Here is a 15862-nt window from a genome sequence, read left to right as displayed (position 1 = left end):
AAGTTCATGGGAAAGGGGCACGGGGGAGGGCACATTAAACCAGGCACGTCTCTTCAGTAGATCCTCTAACTTCCTTCATTTTAACTGTCTTGAAAATTACAAGTGGTATTTACTCTGAATAGCACGAACATAAATTAAACAACATGAACAAGACATTTGACAGAGATTTGCATTTTTTTCTTCTCAGGAACTTGGATGCATTTTCTTCTTTTCAAAGTATAACTGAAAGCTTGGAGCTTAACTTTTACTTGGCCGATTGACTACATTCTACAGAGTTCTATGTCAAAGTTCATTTAAAATACCAAGGGCATTCTGTCTATTCATCTGAAGTCTCATTCCCAACCCTTAGCTCAAGAGTCATGATATCAGGACAACTGCAAAAGAGCCACAAAGCTGGATGCTCTCCCAATGTTCATTTATTGCATCTAATTTGCATAAATTGCAATTTTACTATCTTGCTTATTACATCCAGGACTTGTCACTATCCCTTTCAGTTTGTCTTGAAAGCATTCTTTCAACCAATGACTATTACAAAAAAGTTCTTTACTGGTAACATTTCAGGTACTTCCACAGGTATCTACCGACAGACTTTCTGATCTTCAAAGAAGCAAAATTTAGCACAACTCTAAGATGGAGGGAAATGTGTGTACTCCTCCTAAAATTTTTATGACTCCACTGAATCAATGAATAAGAGGCCCTGTTCACTTCTGGCTCTGAGGTTGGTGGCCAAGGGCAAGAACAGATAAAAATTTAGAGAGCTAAGACCAAGTCCAAGATCATAACTAATAATAAACACATTGGTAAACCACGCCAGGCACTTTCTCCAGGGTGAACACAAGGCTTCCCTTGCTTATGAGTTTACAATCAGTCTGTCTATGGACAACTGCCCACAAAGAATGTTTTCCAACAGAGAAACAGTAATGAATCAAGGGGATACAGAAGCAGGGCTCTACAGCCAACCAAAGCTGTTTGGCAAGCTGACCTAGGAATTCAAACTTCCCCTCCCCACGGGATCATGGGGATTTCCAACCCACTGGGGAATATGGCCAACGGGCACCTCATTCCTCTTCACCAGGGGAATGCCATGAAATACCTTCTGACAGATATTTTACATCACATGGTTCTGTTCTTTGCTAACCCTTACAAACAAAAAACTTAGCAAATAAAACTAACGTCATTCCCTTGTCTTCTGGGAGCCTAAAAACAAAATCCATTAAAGAGCTTCCAGAATAGAGGACACAACACAGGGAAAAGTACTTAAACCAAAACGCAATTGGATTCTATAGTCCCTATGCCTATCTAGGTAGTCAGTGAGAAAGGACGCTTTACAAAAGCAATCTACCCTACTTGAAACCATATGTTTAAAAATGACCTCAAAATCGATCAAAGATCTAAGTGAAAAGAGCACAAACTACTAAAACTCTCAGAAGAAAACATTAGCATCAATCTCTGTGACCTTGGATTAGGCAACCGTTTCTTGTAAAGCAAAAGCATAAGTAGCCAAAGCAAAAATAGATAAACTGGACTTCAACAAAATTAAAAACTTTTGTGGTGCACAAGACACCACCAAGAAAGTGCAGAAATCTACAGAATGGGAGAGAATACTTGCAAATCATAACTGATAAGGAGCTCGTAATAAAGAACATTTAATACTCAATAAGACGACACATAACCCTTTTTTTTAAGTGGCCAAAAATTAATGGTCAAAGGATCTGAAAAGATGTGTCTCCACAAATGATATACAAATGACCAATAAACACATAAGATCATCATCGTTAGCCATCAGAGAAATTCAAGTCAAAACTACAATGAGATACCACTGCACAGGTACTAGGATGGCTCAACTGTAAAAAAGATAAACAAGCATTAGAGAGAAATTAGAACTCTCATATACAGCTGGTGGGAATATAAAACTATAAGTGTAAAACTGGCAGTTCCTCAAATGTTAGACATACAGTTACATCACCTAACCCACTAATTCCACTCCTAGGTATAGGCCCATGAGAAATGAAAATATGTATCCACGCAAAAATGTGTACACAAATGTTCACAGAAAAGCCAGAAAAAGGCAAACAACCCAAATGGCCATCAACTAATAAGTGAATAAATAAAATGGGACATAACCATACAGTGGAACCTTATTCAGGAATACAATGAAGAATACATGCTACAAAACGGATGCATCTTACAAACAACGCTAAGTGAAAGAAGCCAGTCACAAAAAGCCATTCCATTTACACGAAATGTCCGGAACAGGCAGATCAATAGAGACAAAATGCAGATTAGCCTAAGGCTGAGGGTGGCGCCTGGGGAAATGAGAGCCACTGCCAATGGGTACGGTGCTCCTTCTTGGGGTGATGAAATTGTTCTAAAATCGATTGTGCTGATGGTTGCCCAACTCTGCTAATCTACTAAAAACCAATGAATTGAGCACTTCCAGTAGGTGAATTGTACAATACATGACTTATATCTCAATATATCATTTAAAAAAAAAAAAAAAAAAAGCAATCTACATCAGGACAAACCTGGAGTACGCGAAGCTGTGCCCATACTTAGGATTTAATAGGAGAACATCTGCAGCTTTTCCCAGATTCTCAAGGGGTTAATGACCCAGCAGAGGGTAAGAAGCAGCGATCATTGTGCTGAATGGCAATGAACAGCCTCCTTGTAAGGTTCTCTTCTTGTGGACACTGCCTTCTGTTTATCACTCTGAGAGGGACAGGAAGAGTATCCAGCACAAGAGAAGGTTCTCCTCTAATTCTTTTTTTTTTTAATTTCATGTTTTGGCATTTTTGTTAGCGTTAATCATTCCCTTCTCTGCCGTCTAATTTTATTAAGCACCTAAGTGTCTAGTGGATGCTAGACACTTGGATACGAACCTCTCCATAGCCATTACCTTCTTTACAATTCCTTTAATGTTTCCTATAATACAATATTTAAGAACATAGTCTTTTGTGTTACACAGACACTTCTGTGTTCTCCTCCGGTTGTAACAGCACCCAAGCTGCAGTTACCACTTTCACAGCCCAGCTCTGGCTGAGCAGGTAAACAGCAATGATATACAGGAACAATGAAACACAAAGGAATCCTCAGAGAGAGGGGCCCTGTGTAAAACCTCCCAGTGCCAGTGAGGCTTCCACTACCCAAGGCTGTGTCCAAGAGTCAGAATTGCAAGAACAGCCCTATCTGGCTCTGCAACGGTGCTCGCTGACTTGTGATAAGTTGTTTAAATTCTCTGAGCCTCATTTCTCTACCTCTAGGAAACGTCAAATGATAATACCTATCTCACAGGGGTTTTGGTGAAGGTGAAATTATATAACATGAGTATTTAGCATTACAGATGGCATGTAGTCAGCACTCAACCAGTGTTAGCCACTATTAATACTTTTGTTGATTTTTTGTTTTTTCAAGATTTTTTTTTTTAATGTGGACCATTTTGGAAGTCTTTATTGAATTTGTTACAATATTGCTTCTGTTTTATGTTTTGGTTTTTTGGCCATGAGGCATGTGGAATCTTAGCTCCCCGACCACGGATTGATCCTGCACCCCCTGCATTGGAAGGTGAAGTCCTAACCACTGGACCGCCAGGGGAAGTCCCTGTTGATTTTAAGAGTGAGCTTTTGTTCCATTTACGGTCTAGTAAATGGAAATGCTTTTTTATGCAACAAAACTAAAAGTCAAATTTAATAAAATAACCAAAGAAGATTGGTCTGATTTCTCAATACCTTTAATAAAGCTTGCTATGCACTGAGTGAATTTCAAACGTTCCATTTTCTAGAATTTCTTTTCAATCGTTTATTCAATTGACCAGGAGATCTCTCAGATTTGGAAAGGAGGGAGAGAGTAAAGGAAACTAGAAATATTGAGCTACTTAAGCTTAACGTTTGGTTTGTTCACCTAAACATAGCACGTCTTAGCTAACCACTGACTACTGAGAACTTAAAACTGATAAGCCATGGAAAAAAGAAAAATCAGGTGTCATTTCAATGGGCAACCAGAACAAATCCTTTACCAAATCCCGTACAAAAGCTTCAAGAACGACGATGATGTTTTGGATTCCAAGAACCCCAGCCAGGCCGCATATACCACCCTGACTCACTTGAGATAAGCCGTTTAGGACTCATACCTTGGGACAAGGCTATCGCCTCCACGGAGGGTGGTGGGATCTAGCTCAAAGATGGAGGAGATGTCATTGCCTTCGGGCACAGAGACCAGGGAGTACACCATCTTTTCTTGGGCGTTTCGCAACCTGCTCCGGGAGGCATCCTGATCAGAGTCCAGCTGAGGAGGAAAAGTCATCACGTCAAGGATTGCACATGCCACGGCCTTCCCTCACTACAGTCACTGCACAGTCCACAGGAACAGGGAAGAAACAATAGTGAGCGTCGGTAGCTGGCAGGAGAAGCACCACCGTTTCAGAGCAGTCATCAAAGATGATAGTTGGCCACCCACACCAAGAATGTTTACACTCTACCTCCTGGTGTTGCAATAAAAATGCTTAAGCAACGTGGGGTTGCATTACTAGCTCTCCACGGGCAGAGTGCTACTGGCGGTACATCCCGGTGCAGCGGTTGGGAGAGAGGAAAAGCAGTGTGAGAAACTTCGCCTGTGGATTTTGTTATGGGCGGTTGTGTTAACCTACAGTGAAACTGTCTAGCAAGAATATGATACAGCTACTTCCCAGGAGAAAAAAACAATGCAATGAAATAAACCTGAATCCAAGTGTTTGTAAGCAGCTATCCCCATGTGGCCAAGAAAAATATTTGAGAAGTCAGACTAGCCCTGAAAAAATGTTCCCAATTAATCAATTGCTGATGACAATTCAGGGGAAAAGGGGCCCCTCCTGCTACATGAGGGATTTGGCTGAGACTGAAGAAAATCTCTGACAGTGAAGGCTGAAGAACAAGGATGAAATCTTTCCCAAGAAACTGTAAAAACACATCTAGTCTCCAAAGGCCATCTGCCTGAGAAGACGGAAGCTGCACGCCGAGCCTAGCGCCTGCTCTGACAGGCTTCACAAGGTGGCTCTCCACCGTGTGACTCTAGACGGGATCATTTCTCATGTTTAACATCCTTGCAAGATGACAATATCCACCTGTATGTACTAGGAAAATCACATTTCCCTTGTCTCTATCTTGCTTTGCTTAGGCTGAGGCCCTGCTTCCTTTCCAAATGCAATGGAGAAAAGAAAAGCAAATCTAACAGGCGAAGGAGAGAGCGTTAAGACAATGTCATTCCATGGGGCCTGAGTTCTAGGACTGTAGGCAACAGCTTGCTTTTTCAGTTCATCAGCAGCCCCAGCCTTTGTCTATTAAAAAAAAAAGGAAGGAAGGGAGGGAGCGACGGAAGAAAGAAAACAAAATGCAAACAATCCTTCTGATACCCCAAACCTCTGTCTCCCCCCTCACACTCCCTCCTTCTCACACCCTGTAACCTCTGGCTAAACAAACCCCCGTTCGTCATTCCACCTACACTAACGTAAGACTCCACTGGAGAGGTTCAGGACAGCTCCAAGAGCTCAGCTCGGGAGAAAGTACTGTGAACAGAATGTGTCCTCTTCTAACCACTGTTACCTGTAAAGGGTTGCACACACCACTTTCAAAATAAACCCTGCCCCGGTTCTGGTGTGAGACACGGGGCTCAGCTACAGACTGGCAGTTAAATTTCAGACCTGCCACACATCCGAAGAAAAATGCCAACTGCACTGAGTCCACGGTGTCTGGACTGTGACTGAGCAAGGCGCCCTCATCCTCCCGAGTGCAGTCGGCGCTTGCCATCTAGTGGGAGGAAAAGCACATGTGCAGAAGGCCGTCAGACAAGAGCCAGCCTCGGGTTGTTCTTTATGTCCCTGTGGCGTCGAGCCCGTGGCTCAAGGGGGCTGCTGAATTTAGCAAGAGGAGAGCGACAAAGCCGAATGGGGTCCCAGGCAAAGCCACAGGCACTGGGTGCCAGTCTCAGGAAATACGCGACCAGTAAGCAGAGCAGAAAGAGAGGCTTCCTCTCCCACACTCCCGAGTCTCCCAACCGAGAAGACCATAAAGGGTGCAGGACCCTCCCAACGCTGACACCTTCCTCCCAGAGGCAGGAGCTGCGGTGCTGGCCTTGTGGGTGCGGGGTGAGCCCCCCCACCACACACACCCCTCCTCCACGCGAGGACCGCCACCCAAGCAACACCCCGAGTATCCAGAGCAACGCGGCCGAGATCTGCAGCCAGACCCACTGGCACATGGCACTGCCCTGGCACGCAGAAGCACGACAGAGTAGAAAGATGGCTGCACTCCCAGCGACCCCGAGGCCTGTGGCCAGTGAGGACCACGCTCTGCTTCTTCACCCGTCAAACAAAGATGGAGGGGCCTGTCCCAATCCCTTCGTGCAACTGCTGTGCAGCCCAGAGGAACTGTGGATGGAAAGGCACTGAAAATGGTAATCATCCTTTGCAACTTACAACAATGCCATTTATTAAGCGTTTACTATGGGCTAGGCACTTCATTTGCACAACATCTCACTTCGTCCTTACAACCAGCCCATTGTCCACAGCTACAGATGAGGGAATTCAGTCTCAGAGAGGGCAAGTAACGTGTCCAGAGTCACACAGCTCATAAGCCGTGGGTCCGCTATTCAAACCCAAGTCTGTCTCTCTCTCGCCCTACTTTTGATCACTGTGTCCTTCCCCCTGCACTGCACGTGCCCGTCTTTCCCTCGCACGTGAACAGGCCAGGAGAGCAGTCCCGTTCCACACAGAGTTCAAGGTTCACTCGGACATCAGCTCTCCCTGAAAGAAGCCATGGTTCTCCTTCAAAGTCATCTCTGAGGGGAGCCTTAGTCCCCCAGCAAGTCCAGCAACTAACGGTTGGGACACCCTCAGCTAGAACTCTGCGTTTCTTCCGAAGCTAACGTTCTGCCCAAACCTAATTAGAAGGTTCATGGCTGCTGCAGAATTCACAGCACTTTCGTTGACAATTACATTCTGTATTATCGCCACCCCAACTCCCTTCATTAATGTACCTATGTTAATGTCCAATTTTTTCAAAATTTTACAAAAAACAACACCCTCAATACCACCTAGCATATTCACCATCAAGATGTTCAAATGGACACACAACGTCAAACAGAGCAGCAACCGTTTGGGTCTCTGTTAATCCTAGACCAGAATGAAGCACTCCACAAGAGAACTGCATGACTTACACCCATCATTTCCCTGTAACACAACCACTTCCCTCTTCAACCCGTAACTGTGGACACCTGAACCCCCAACCCAAGTGCCTCCCTATCAGCATTAATTGGCAATATGGCTTCCAAAGAAGGATCCAGCTGGCATTAAAATTCCAAACCACACAATAAGGTCTATTTCTGACTTTGCAGAAAGGACAGATGGTTAGACAACTGAGTGTCTAATCAGCGGTCACGCCTCATGTGCTACCTCCACACTCTAAATGACAGTGTCCACCTTATACACTCATTCCTTGAAGACATCCGAGTGAGTCATAGATTCAGGTCAACAGCAATGAGACATTGGCATGTAAAAGGCTGGCTTCTACAGGAACCATCACCGTCTCCAACCTAGCAGTATTCCAAGAGATACCGTGAACTTCTGCAACTTAGAGATGGAGACCCCTTGAGTAAGCACACAGAAAGAGCATCATGACCAACAGTCTCTTGGACCAACCAAGACACAAGGGGATATGACTGCCCTCAAGGGAAGCACAGAACAAGATCCTCTGTTAAGGCAGCGTAAGCTCTCCCCTTCCCCAGCACTCAGTGACCACAGGGGCAGTTTCTTACATGGGGTTCCAGATCACATGTCCTCACCCTACCAGACAAAGACAAGAAGGCTCTTGTCCATACTTACTGAGGGCTGAAACTCCAGGCATTCTTCCTCAAAGTCAGGGTCTACCTGATGAAAAAGAATCATTAGGAAATTAAAACATCCATTGCTTTCTCAAGGACTTGGCCCCGCTAGCAGGAGACTTCAAGGCCTGCGAATATCTTTGGACAGCTAAGAACTTCTCCCTTCCCTCTGTTCACGAAACCAGCATGCCACAATCACAACACACGTCACACGAGTACAGCACACATGGAACAATCTACCAGTCACCGATAGATGGCTCTCAAATGTAGACAGAGGAACACAAAGAATCCACTAGCAAAGCAACAGTTAAAAGCCTGAAGTAAATAAAAGATCAGTACCCAGTGATTGATAATCCTGCTTATTTCTAGTTAGAAAAAAAAAAAAAATGTCTGGCTTCCAGCAAGAACTGCATCCGCCCCAGGACATAACAGATGATGCAACCATGATTGATCTTTGGCAAACCATGTAATCAACATTTCTCACAGCTGGTGGGCTGGGTCCATCATTTCCTACGGCTCCATTTTAAATTTCAACTTAGTCTTAATCTTCGGCTCTTCAATATTTCAAAACCATCAGTTCATACAAGTGTCAGGCATCCCGGGGGGTTGGAACATTTAGATTCAGCCTTCCTTGGGGTCAGCTGCAGAAGCAACACTGACACCCAGGCATCACCTTGAAAATCTCTGAGCAGTCTCACCAGTGGTACCAGATGACAGGAGGTGTCCCTTGATGTACGGCTAGAATCTGGTATGAATATGCATCGTACATCTTCCAGCAGATCAGAGTAAAACTTAACATCTGTCACACAGTAACACGGCTCCTCAATTTAATACAAAAACTAAAAGGGAAGTTCCTCCCATCCTTCAGTGTTGAGTCTTGCCTTTCCTCAAAAACCCTTCACGGTCATTTAAAATACATTGCCTTGATTTTTTACATTCCTGTAAGTAAAAGACCCTGTCTATTCCACTAAAGCTCTGAGTAACCAGGCTGTATAAAATTACGTAATTCTTTACGGGTTTTAATGCTTCCAGCTTTACATACCATGTTTCACTGCGGCCAAGTCTTGGTCATTCGTGTTAGGATCAGGGTTGGTAAATAAGATGCGGTGAGAGTAGTAAACAAGAGCAAAATGGAAAGATCATCCTAAAACCCTGATTAGCATTATGTTTTTTAAGATCGATTCTCTTAGCCACTGTCAGATACAGCTGACCCTTGAACGATGCGGGAGTTAACACGCGTATAATTTATAGCTAGCCCTCCAAACCTGCGGCTCCCCATCTGCAGTTCTTCTGCATTCTCGGATTCAACCAGCCACAGACCGTGTAGCACTGCAGTGTTTACTACTGAAAACTATCCACAGGTAACTGGACCCGTTCAGAGTTCAAACCCACGTCGTTCAGAGTCAAATGTATACAGCACAGTATTATTAAATAAAGTCACCAGGATGGACATTACATTCCCACCACAGCATTATTTTCTAACTGACCTTCTCCCCACAGCTTGATCAGAATCCCTGTCAAATACTAAAATGTGTTCACGATTTTTGCCTCTTCTTGTCTATAAGCAGGGAAATGAGGTGGAAGGAAACAGAAAAGCAGAAGGAAAAGCTAGGTACCTGAGCATTACCCTCAGCCCCTAACTACTTAATGGATATAGGTAAGTGAGGAAAGAGCAGTACATCATCCCTGAAAGAGAAAAACTATGGGGCTGCCACTTACCTCTGCTGCTAAGTAATGCCCTGTAGCAAGATGCTTGAAACGGAAGAGGCTGTTCCAATATCCTGCTCCACCCCGACACGGGTCATGCTGGACCACCTGCAACAGGAGTGGAAGAAATGTCAATCCAAATGAGGGCGGCGCTGAATCTGAGACACCACCCAGAAGTCATAGTGCAGGAGCCGTATTTAAGCTGAAAAAAATCATTATCTTCCAACAAACGCGTAACAAGTATCACATGTATTGTTAAGCAATGTTTCTCCGAAGGAAAAAGAGTCCCCTAATTAACACGAAACGGTTGTAAGACAAAGTTCAGTGGTTTTCGGATTATTTGCCTTAATCACAAGGAAGAAGTTAGATCCTGGACTTCATCCACAAAAGGCGAAACAAGCAGAAAAAAAAAAAGAATCTCATGGAAAACTGTAGCAATTTATCCATGCACTCATGCACTATAATACATCCACACGCCTGTGCTTTGAAACTGGACACTCACAGTGCCTGGGCCAATTCAGCCTACAAATAAATGTAACCGTAGCTTCTGCTCAAGATGGAATAACTGGCACTGGGAGTTGCTGCCATAAATAGACACCTCACACATGTCATGAACATGCCATAGACAACGAGAAAACTGAGTAAGATATACAAAACAACTGGGCTCAGATGTTGGATGACAGGGAGCGCACAACTGTGATCTCTGAGGACAGGGAAATAAGGTGATCTCCACGACTGCTCCAGCTTTCCGCTGGGAGGTCCGCCCTCTGGACAGTGGCGTCGAGAAGAAGTATTCAAGCAGAGGAGATCAGTCTCACTGAGGTGAGGAGATATGTCAGAACTTAAGGAGGCTGGGGTGACTGGAATTTGTCAGGGCAGAATACAGAGCTCCCCAGAAAACAATTTCCAGAAATCTGCACAGGGGCCTCCTTTAGTCTTTGGCTAAATACCCAAGCTGCATATGTGTAAGGCGAGACCCCACAAGGCCAAATAAAAAACGAGAGGGTAGTCGTAAGCTCGACAATCCAGGAGTTCACACAGGACTAGAAGGTGTTCTGATTCTAACAAGCCAGAGGAGAGGCCGGTTGAACACCTGGGGCATTCAGTATCGATGTCAAAAGGCATCAGAAGGCATACCTTAGTAGCAGGGCTAGTCTAACCCTAAAAAAATGCTACGGTACACTTGACCTAATGACGCTTTAAAACAAACCTCCAAAGGATCAAAGTGATCTACAAGTAACTTTCTTTGTCTGGCAAAACAAAATTCAATACTCTTGAAAGGAAGGCAGCAGATCCAGAGAGTCAACAAAGGAGCGTCACAATATTGACCATATTGTCATAAAGCAGCGGACAGGCAAGAATCAGGAAAATGCAGCCTGTCAGACAATATCGAACGACCCAGTATGTCCATGTGGTTGGTGGAGGCTAGAGAAGTATGTAACAGTGACCGCCAAATTCTCCCATTTTGATACGTACCCACACATTTTGAGAAACTCAGTGGTTTCAAAGGAGGATAACTACACATACACACACTCACACATGCATCAAGACACATCATAATTAGGTTAACGTAAACCAGAAATAAAAAGAAAAAATTTTACAGTAGCTAGGGAAAAAAAGAGACACTATATGCAGGGAACAAAAGAAAAGAAAACCACTGAATTCACATCAGAAAGTAATGCGTGCAAGACAACAATGGATGAACGCCTTCAAGTACAAAAAGAAATAACTGTCTATGTAAAATTCTACACTCAACAAAAATATCCTTCATGAATGAAGGCCATATGGGGAAATGAGAACCTTTAATACACTGCAGGTGGGGACATACAATAGTGCCTTCAAGACAGTCTGGCATTTCCTCAAAAGGTTAAACAGAGTAACCATATGACTCACAATTCCACTCCTGAGAGAACTGAAACTCCTCACAGAAACTTGTGCATGAATGTTCACAGCAGCATTATTCACAACAGCCGAAAAGCAGAAACAATCCAAATGCCCATGAATAGTAAATAAAATATGGTATATCCATACAGTGGAATATTATTTGACAATAAAGATAAATGAAATACAGATACGCATGGCAACATGGATAAACTTTGAAAACTTTATGCTAGGTAAGAGAAGTCAGGTACAAAGGACCACATATTGTAGGATACCATTTATATGAAATGTTCAACCTGGGCAAATCTATAGAGATAGAAAGTGGACCAGTTACCAGAGGTGGGGAGGGGCAAATCTGAAGAGAAATGAGCTGTGACTGCTATGGCTCAGGGATTCTTTTGGGTCAACTAAAAACCACTGAGAACTACACACTGTACATTTCTGAATTGTGTGACATATGAATTGTATCTCAATGAGGCTGTTATTTTCAAAAACGAAAAATAAGCTGATCTTTTTAAATGAAGGCGAAATAAAGATATTCACGGACAAATATAAAGTTTTCTTGTCTTCAAATGAGAGCTGAGAGAATTGGCCAGTGGCAGACCTGCACTACAGAAATGATAAGGGAGTTTTTTAGGCTGAAGGAAAATGATTCCAGATGAAAACTCAAATCTACACCAAAAAATGAAGAGCTGGAGATGATGACTATGTGGGTAAAAGACTCCTGTCCTCTTGTTTTTCCATGTTTTTAAAATGCAAGTGACTCCTTAAACAAGGCAAAAAAAAAATAAAAATGCACTATGGAGTTTATAGCATATATAGAATAAAATGCAAGAGAACATCACCACAAAGGACAGGAAGGGAGAAACAGAAGTGCAGCTGACCCTTGAATAACACGACTTTGAACTGTAAGGGTCCACTTACATGTGGATTTTTTTCAATATTAAATACTACAGTGCTACATGGTTGGATGAATCCACGAATACAGAGGAACCACGAACACCGAGGGCTAACTATTAGTTATACGTGGATTTTTAACCATGTGGAGGGTCAGTACCCCTAACACCCATGTTGTTCAAGATTCAACTGTATATTATCATAAGGTTCTAACATCACGTGTAAAAAGTTATGACGATATGTAAAACTGATTGGCAATGAGGTGAAGACGTATAACGAAAACCCTAAATCATGACCAAAAATATAAAACACATGGTGTTGCCTTCCTTCTTTTATTTGGAAGGGACACTTATGTTTCTAAAATCCTCAAGAAAATGAAAAAGGAAGATGTTCAGTGTTTCCCTAGAGTATTCAGAGGGAAAATTGGCAGGGAACAGTTTTGCGGGGGAGTAAAAATTAGACAGCTGTTGCTTCTCAGATGATAAGATATAGAAGATGTTCTACAGTGGACTTCTGGGTTAAGTTAGTCCGTACTGCAAAAACTCTCCCCCAAAGGTTGACACGTTTAATTCATTTCAATCAGTTTGTGAGTGAAGAAGACATGGTACTTGCTTTTAAGGTTCTAAAGTCAGTCACAGTGACTTCCGTAAGGTTCTGACATTTCTAATACTTTTTTCGTTTATGAATTAAGTCCCAAGTCCCTACAGCCTGGATATATTGCCCTTCAGGATCTGGTCTCCTAAAACAGTTTCTGTCTTATTTCGCATGACTATCCTCTGTTCCTCATCAAATGAGGTTACTGAGTTCTAACCCAAGGTTGCCTCACATTTCCAATTCCACGTTAGTATCTTATAGGAAGTGACTTACTCCATTCATCCCTTCCTTCTGAAATATAGGTCATCCCGTCAGCACCAGCTCAGATGCTACCTCCTTCAGGAAGTCTTCCTTACTCCCTTGCCCTCCCTCATCTACACATCCAGAGGACAGGGAATGTGCCTCTTTGTGCTTTGGGGGAGTAGATACTTCACCATCCAGTATCTTTCCATCCTATCACCAATGTGCACTCACCTACAGACTGTGATGGGCTAGGCACTTGATTACATATTGCTGTGATAGATAACTGAGCAAGGGAAAGAAAAAAACAGAAGGAAGAGATGATCAGATGATCCAGAGAAAGAAAGTTCTAACTTCAGTTGGGAGTTGGCTTCCGAGGTAGCTATTATTTTCCTCCACAGGAACATCTGGCATCCTTCGGATATGGCGTGATGTGTTTGTTTCTCTAAGTCATCCCAAGTCATCCATTGTTTTTGGAACAAGGTGGGTTTAAGTACCTGGATGTGACTTATTCCTATAAATCCATGAATCCTTTCTCCCTGCTTGCCCCACCCCATCCCTTACCTCCACCTCCCACAGGGCTTTTGAACTAGTGGCAGACGTGGCTGACTGCCGGCCGGTAGTTCTCAGGAAGACATGCTGCTTCTTCCTGTGCTCGTCACAGGTGAGAAACTTCTCCTGCTCGGCGTGGAACAGCCTCACCACGTCACCCTAAAAGTCAACACACGGAGGAATGAAGGAAAACGCATTTAAAAAGAGAACCAAAGAGGACCCAAGTGCTGCCCAGCCTGTAACGTATCAAACTTACCCCCTTTAATATGTCATCTTTGTTGTCACTCCATTTCATGAAAAGGACTATTTTCCAGCTGGTATTGCAGTTGACGGAATTGACCTAGAAAACAAATTAGTTATTATTTCACATACCCCTCAACAACTGTGGTTTCCTGTGCCCAAATGCCTTATTTCTGCCCAAGAAGCAAGGCTGTGCTTCAGCCCTCCAAGCCTAAAGACTGACATCATGAAGATCATAGAACTTGCAAACTCAATTGGCCTGATAGAAGTCTTCGGTAATAAATGGTTCATTTGTACCAGTCAGTATGTATGCTGCAACTCCGGCTAACAGAACCAAGCTTCCTGCCCCCCGGAATGATATCTTCTTCTTCTTCTTTTTTTTCCCCCAAGTCTCTTGTACTATAGCCAGAACGTAAAGGCCCAGTGAAAACAAGTATGTATAAAATGAGATAAGCTACAAAGGCAAAAAAAAAAAAAAAAAAAGTCCAACGTATACACCCTAAAATGTTAATGATACAGCCATTGTTTGTACACGAAATATATGCCAGGCACTGGGCTAACATTCACTAATATATTTTATCCTCAGCAACACCCTAAAAAATAGCAATAACCATCATGCCCATTTCAGAGGTAGGAAAACTGATGCCCAGGGAGACTGGATAATGAACCTACAGTCACAGAGGTAGGGAAGGGCAGATTCAGGATTTGAATCCGTATCTGTCTGTTTCCAGAGCTTGTGTCCTCCAAACAAACATTAGGCAAACATTTATGTCACCATCAAGTTATTGCCCTTGTCCTAAAATTGCCAATTAAGTTAAGTAGATGTACTGCCAAAAGAAAGATGTCACTCTCACAGGGCTGCCGATGGCCGGCAGTGTCCCCTTCTTATGAATTAGCAAAAGACACACTCTTTAGGGAGACCAATTAGAAAAGGGTACCCCTCTGGCCAAACACACTTGGTAAAGGGGGCCCTTCTCTCGTTAAAGAAATTAGAAAACAATCCCCCCAGGGATACAAAGCTTAGCAAACTGAGCCCTCAGGTGACATCAGCCCCCACCCAATGAACAGGCTTATATAACCTCATGCGGCAGGCCTGGCTCTCGGTTTGTTCCCCTGCAGAATGGGTACACTGCCCCGAGTCACTACTCAAGTCGCTGTGAGCACGCACATGCTCTGGCCCCAGGAAGGTTTGCTCCTGCAGCATATGCCTGCCCACAAGCCATAACTTCATTTCCCTTACCTCGTTGCAGCCTGGGTTATCCACCAGCTGATGACTGCTGGCATGTAAGGGCTGGCCAGCATTCACGGGGTTCAGAACAACCTTGTCACCTATGACCACCTGGAAAGGAAAGGACCAATAGAGCATTTCACAAAACAGGTCAGGACCGCAGACTGACCAGTGGCTAGCTCTGGCAGGAGCTGTAAGAGCCTGCGTAGAAGGCGGCCCAGCTTCCAGCAAGTAGAATGATACAGCACAAATGCACAATTAACTCAGCTCAATATTCTATCATTACCTAAACGGGGAAAGAATGGATACTTGTATGGGTATAACTAAATCACTTTGCTATACACCTGTAACTAACACATCATTGTTAATCAACTATACTCCAATATAAAATTAAAATTTTTAAATATATAAAGAATGGAATTTCAAAAAAAATAAAAAATTATAAAAAGATTTTAAAACCCCAAAGCCTCACCCTGACCAGGAAGGGGTGATGTTCACAAGCCTAAGGGTAAATTTTTGCCCACAACTGTCAATGATTATCCAAAGGCAATCTCCAAGTCAGTCCAGAGCAGGAAGAAAAAAATCGTATCTTCGTTTGCTTCAGTTAAGGCACTTGTACAAATAAGCTCTAACTAAATTTTAGGAGTAGAAGCAGATTATTGCCTGAAGTAAGTC

The 15862-nt window shown here is 43.3% G+C and overlaps 1 protein-coding gene across 3 annotated transcripts in view; it reads right to left on the bottom strand.

Annotated features, from left to right (window-relative positions):
* The window catches only part of ITPR1 (inositol 1,4,5-trisphosphate receptor type 1), a 321687-nt gene that overhangs the window by 175603 nt on the left and 130222 nt on the right, over nucleotides 1–15862 (bottom strand). For 2 of the 3 annotated variants that reach the window (XM_029244000.1, XM_029243998.1), the window contains exons 8-13: nucleotides 15200–15298; nucleotides 13976–14059; nucleotides 13732–13878; nucleotides 9568–9663; nucleotides 7850–7894; nucleotides 4127–4281 (exon numbers count right to left, since the gene is read on the bottom strand). In XM_029244000.1, the coding sequence (XP_029099833.1) occupies nucleotides 4127–4281; nucleotides 7850–7894; nucleotides 9568–9663; nucleotides 13732–13878; nucleotides 13976–14059; nucleotides 15200–15298 (626 nt within the window). The remainder of the gene's footprint in view (nucleotides 1–4126; nucleotides 4282–7849; nucleotides 7895–9567; nucleotides 9664–13731; nucleotides 13879–13975; nucleotides 14060–15199; nucleotides 15299–15862) is intronic. The other variant, XM_029243999.1, reaches the window with a different exon arrangement.

This window comes from Monodon monoceros, unplaced genomic scaffold (assembly GCF_005190385.1).
Source record: "Monodon monoceros isolate NGI ecotype Baffin Bay Population unplaced genomic scaffold, NGI_Narwhal_1 Super_Scaffold_3, whole genome shotgun sequence".
Taxonomy (NCBI): domain Eukaryota; kingdom Metazoa; phylum Chordata; class Mammalia; order Artiodactyla; family Monodontidae; genus Monodon; species Monodon monoceros.
This window is presented reverse-complemented; position numbering and strand designations above follow the sequence as displayed.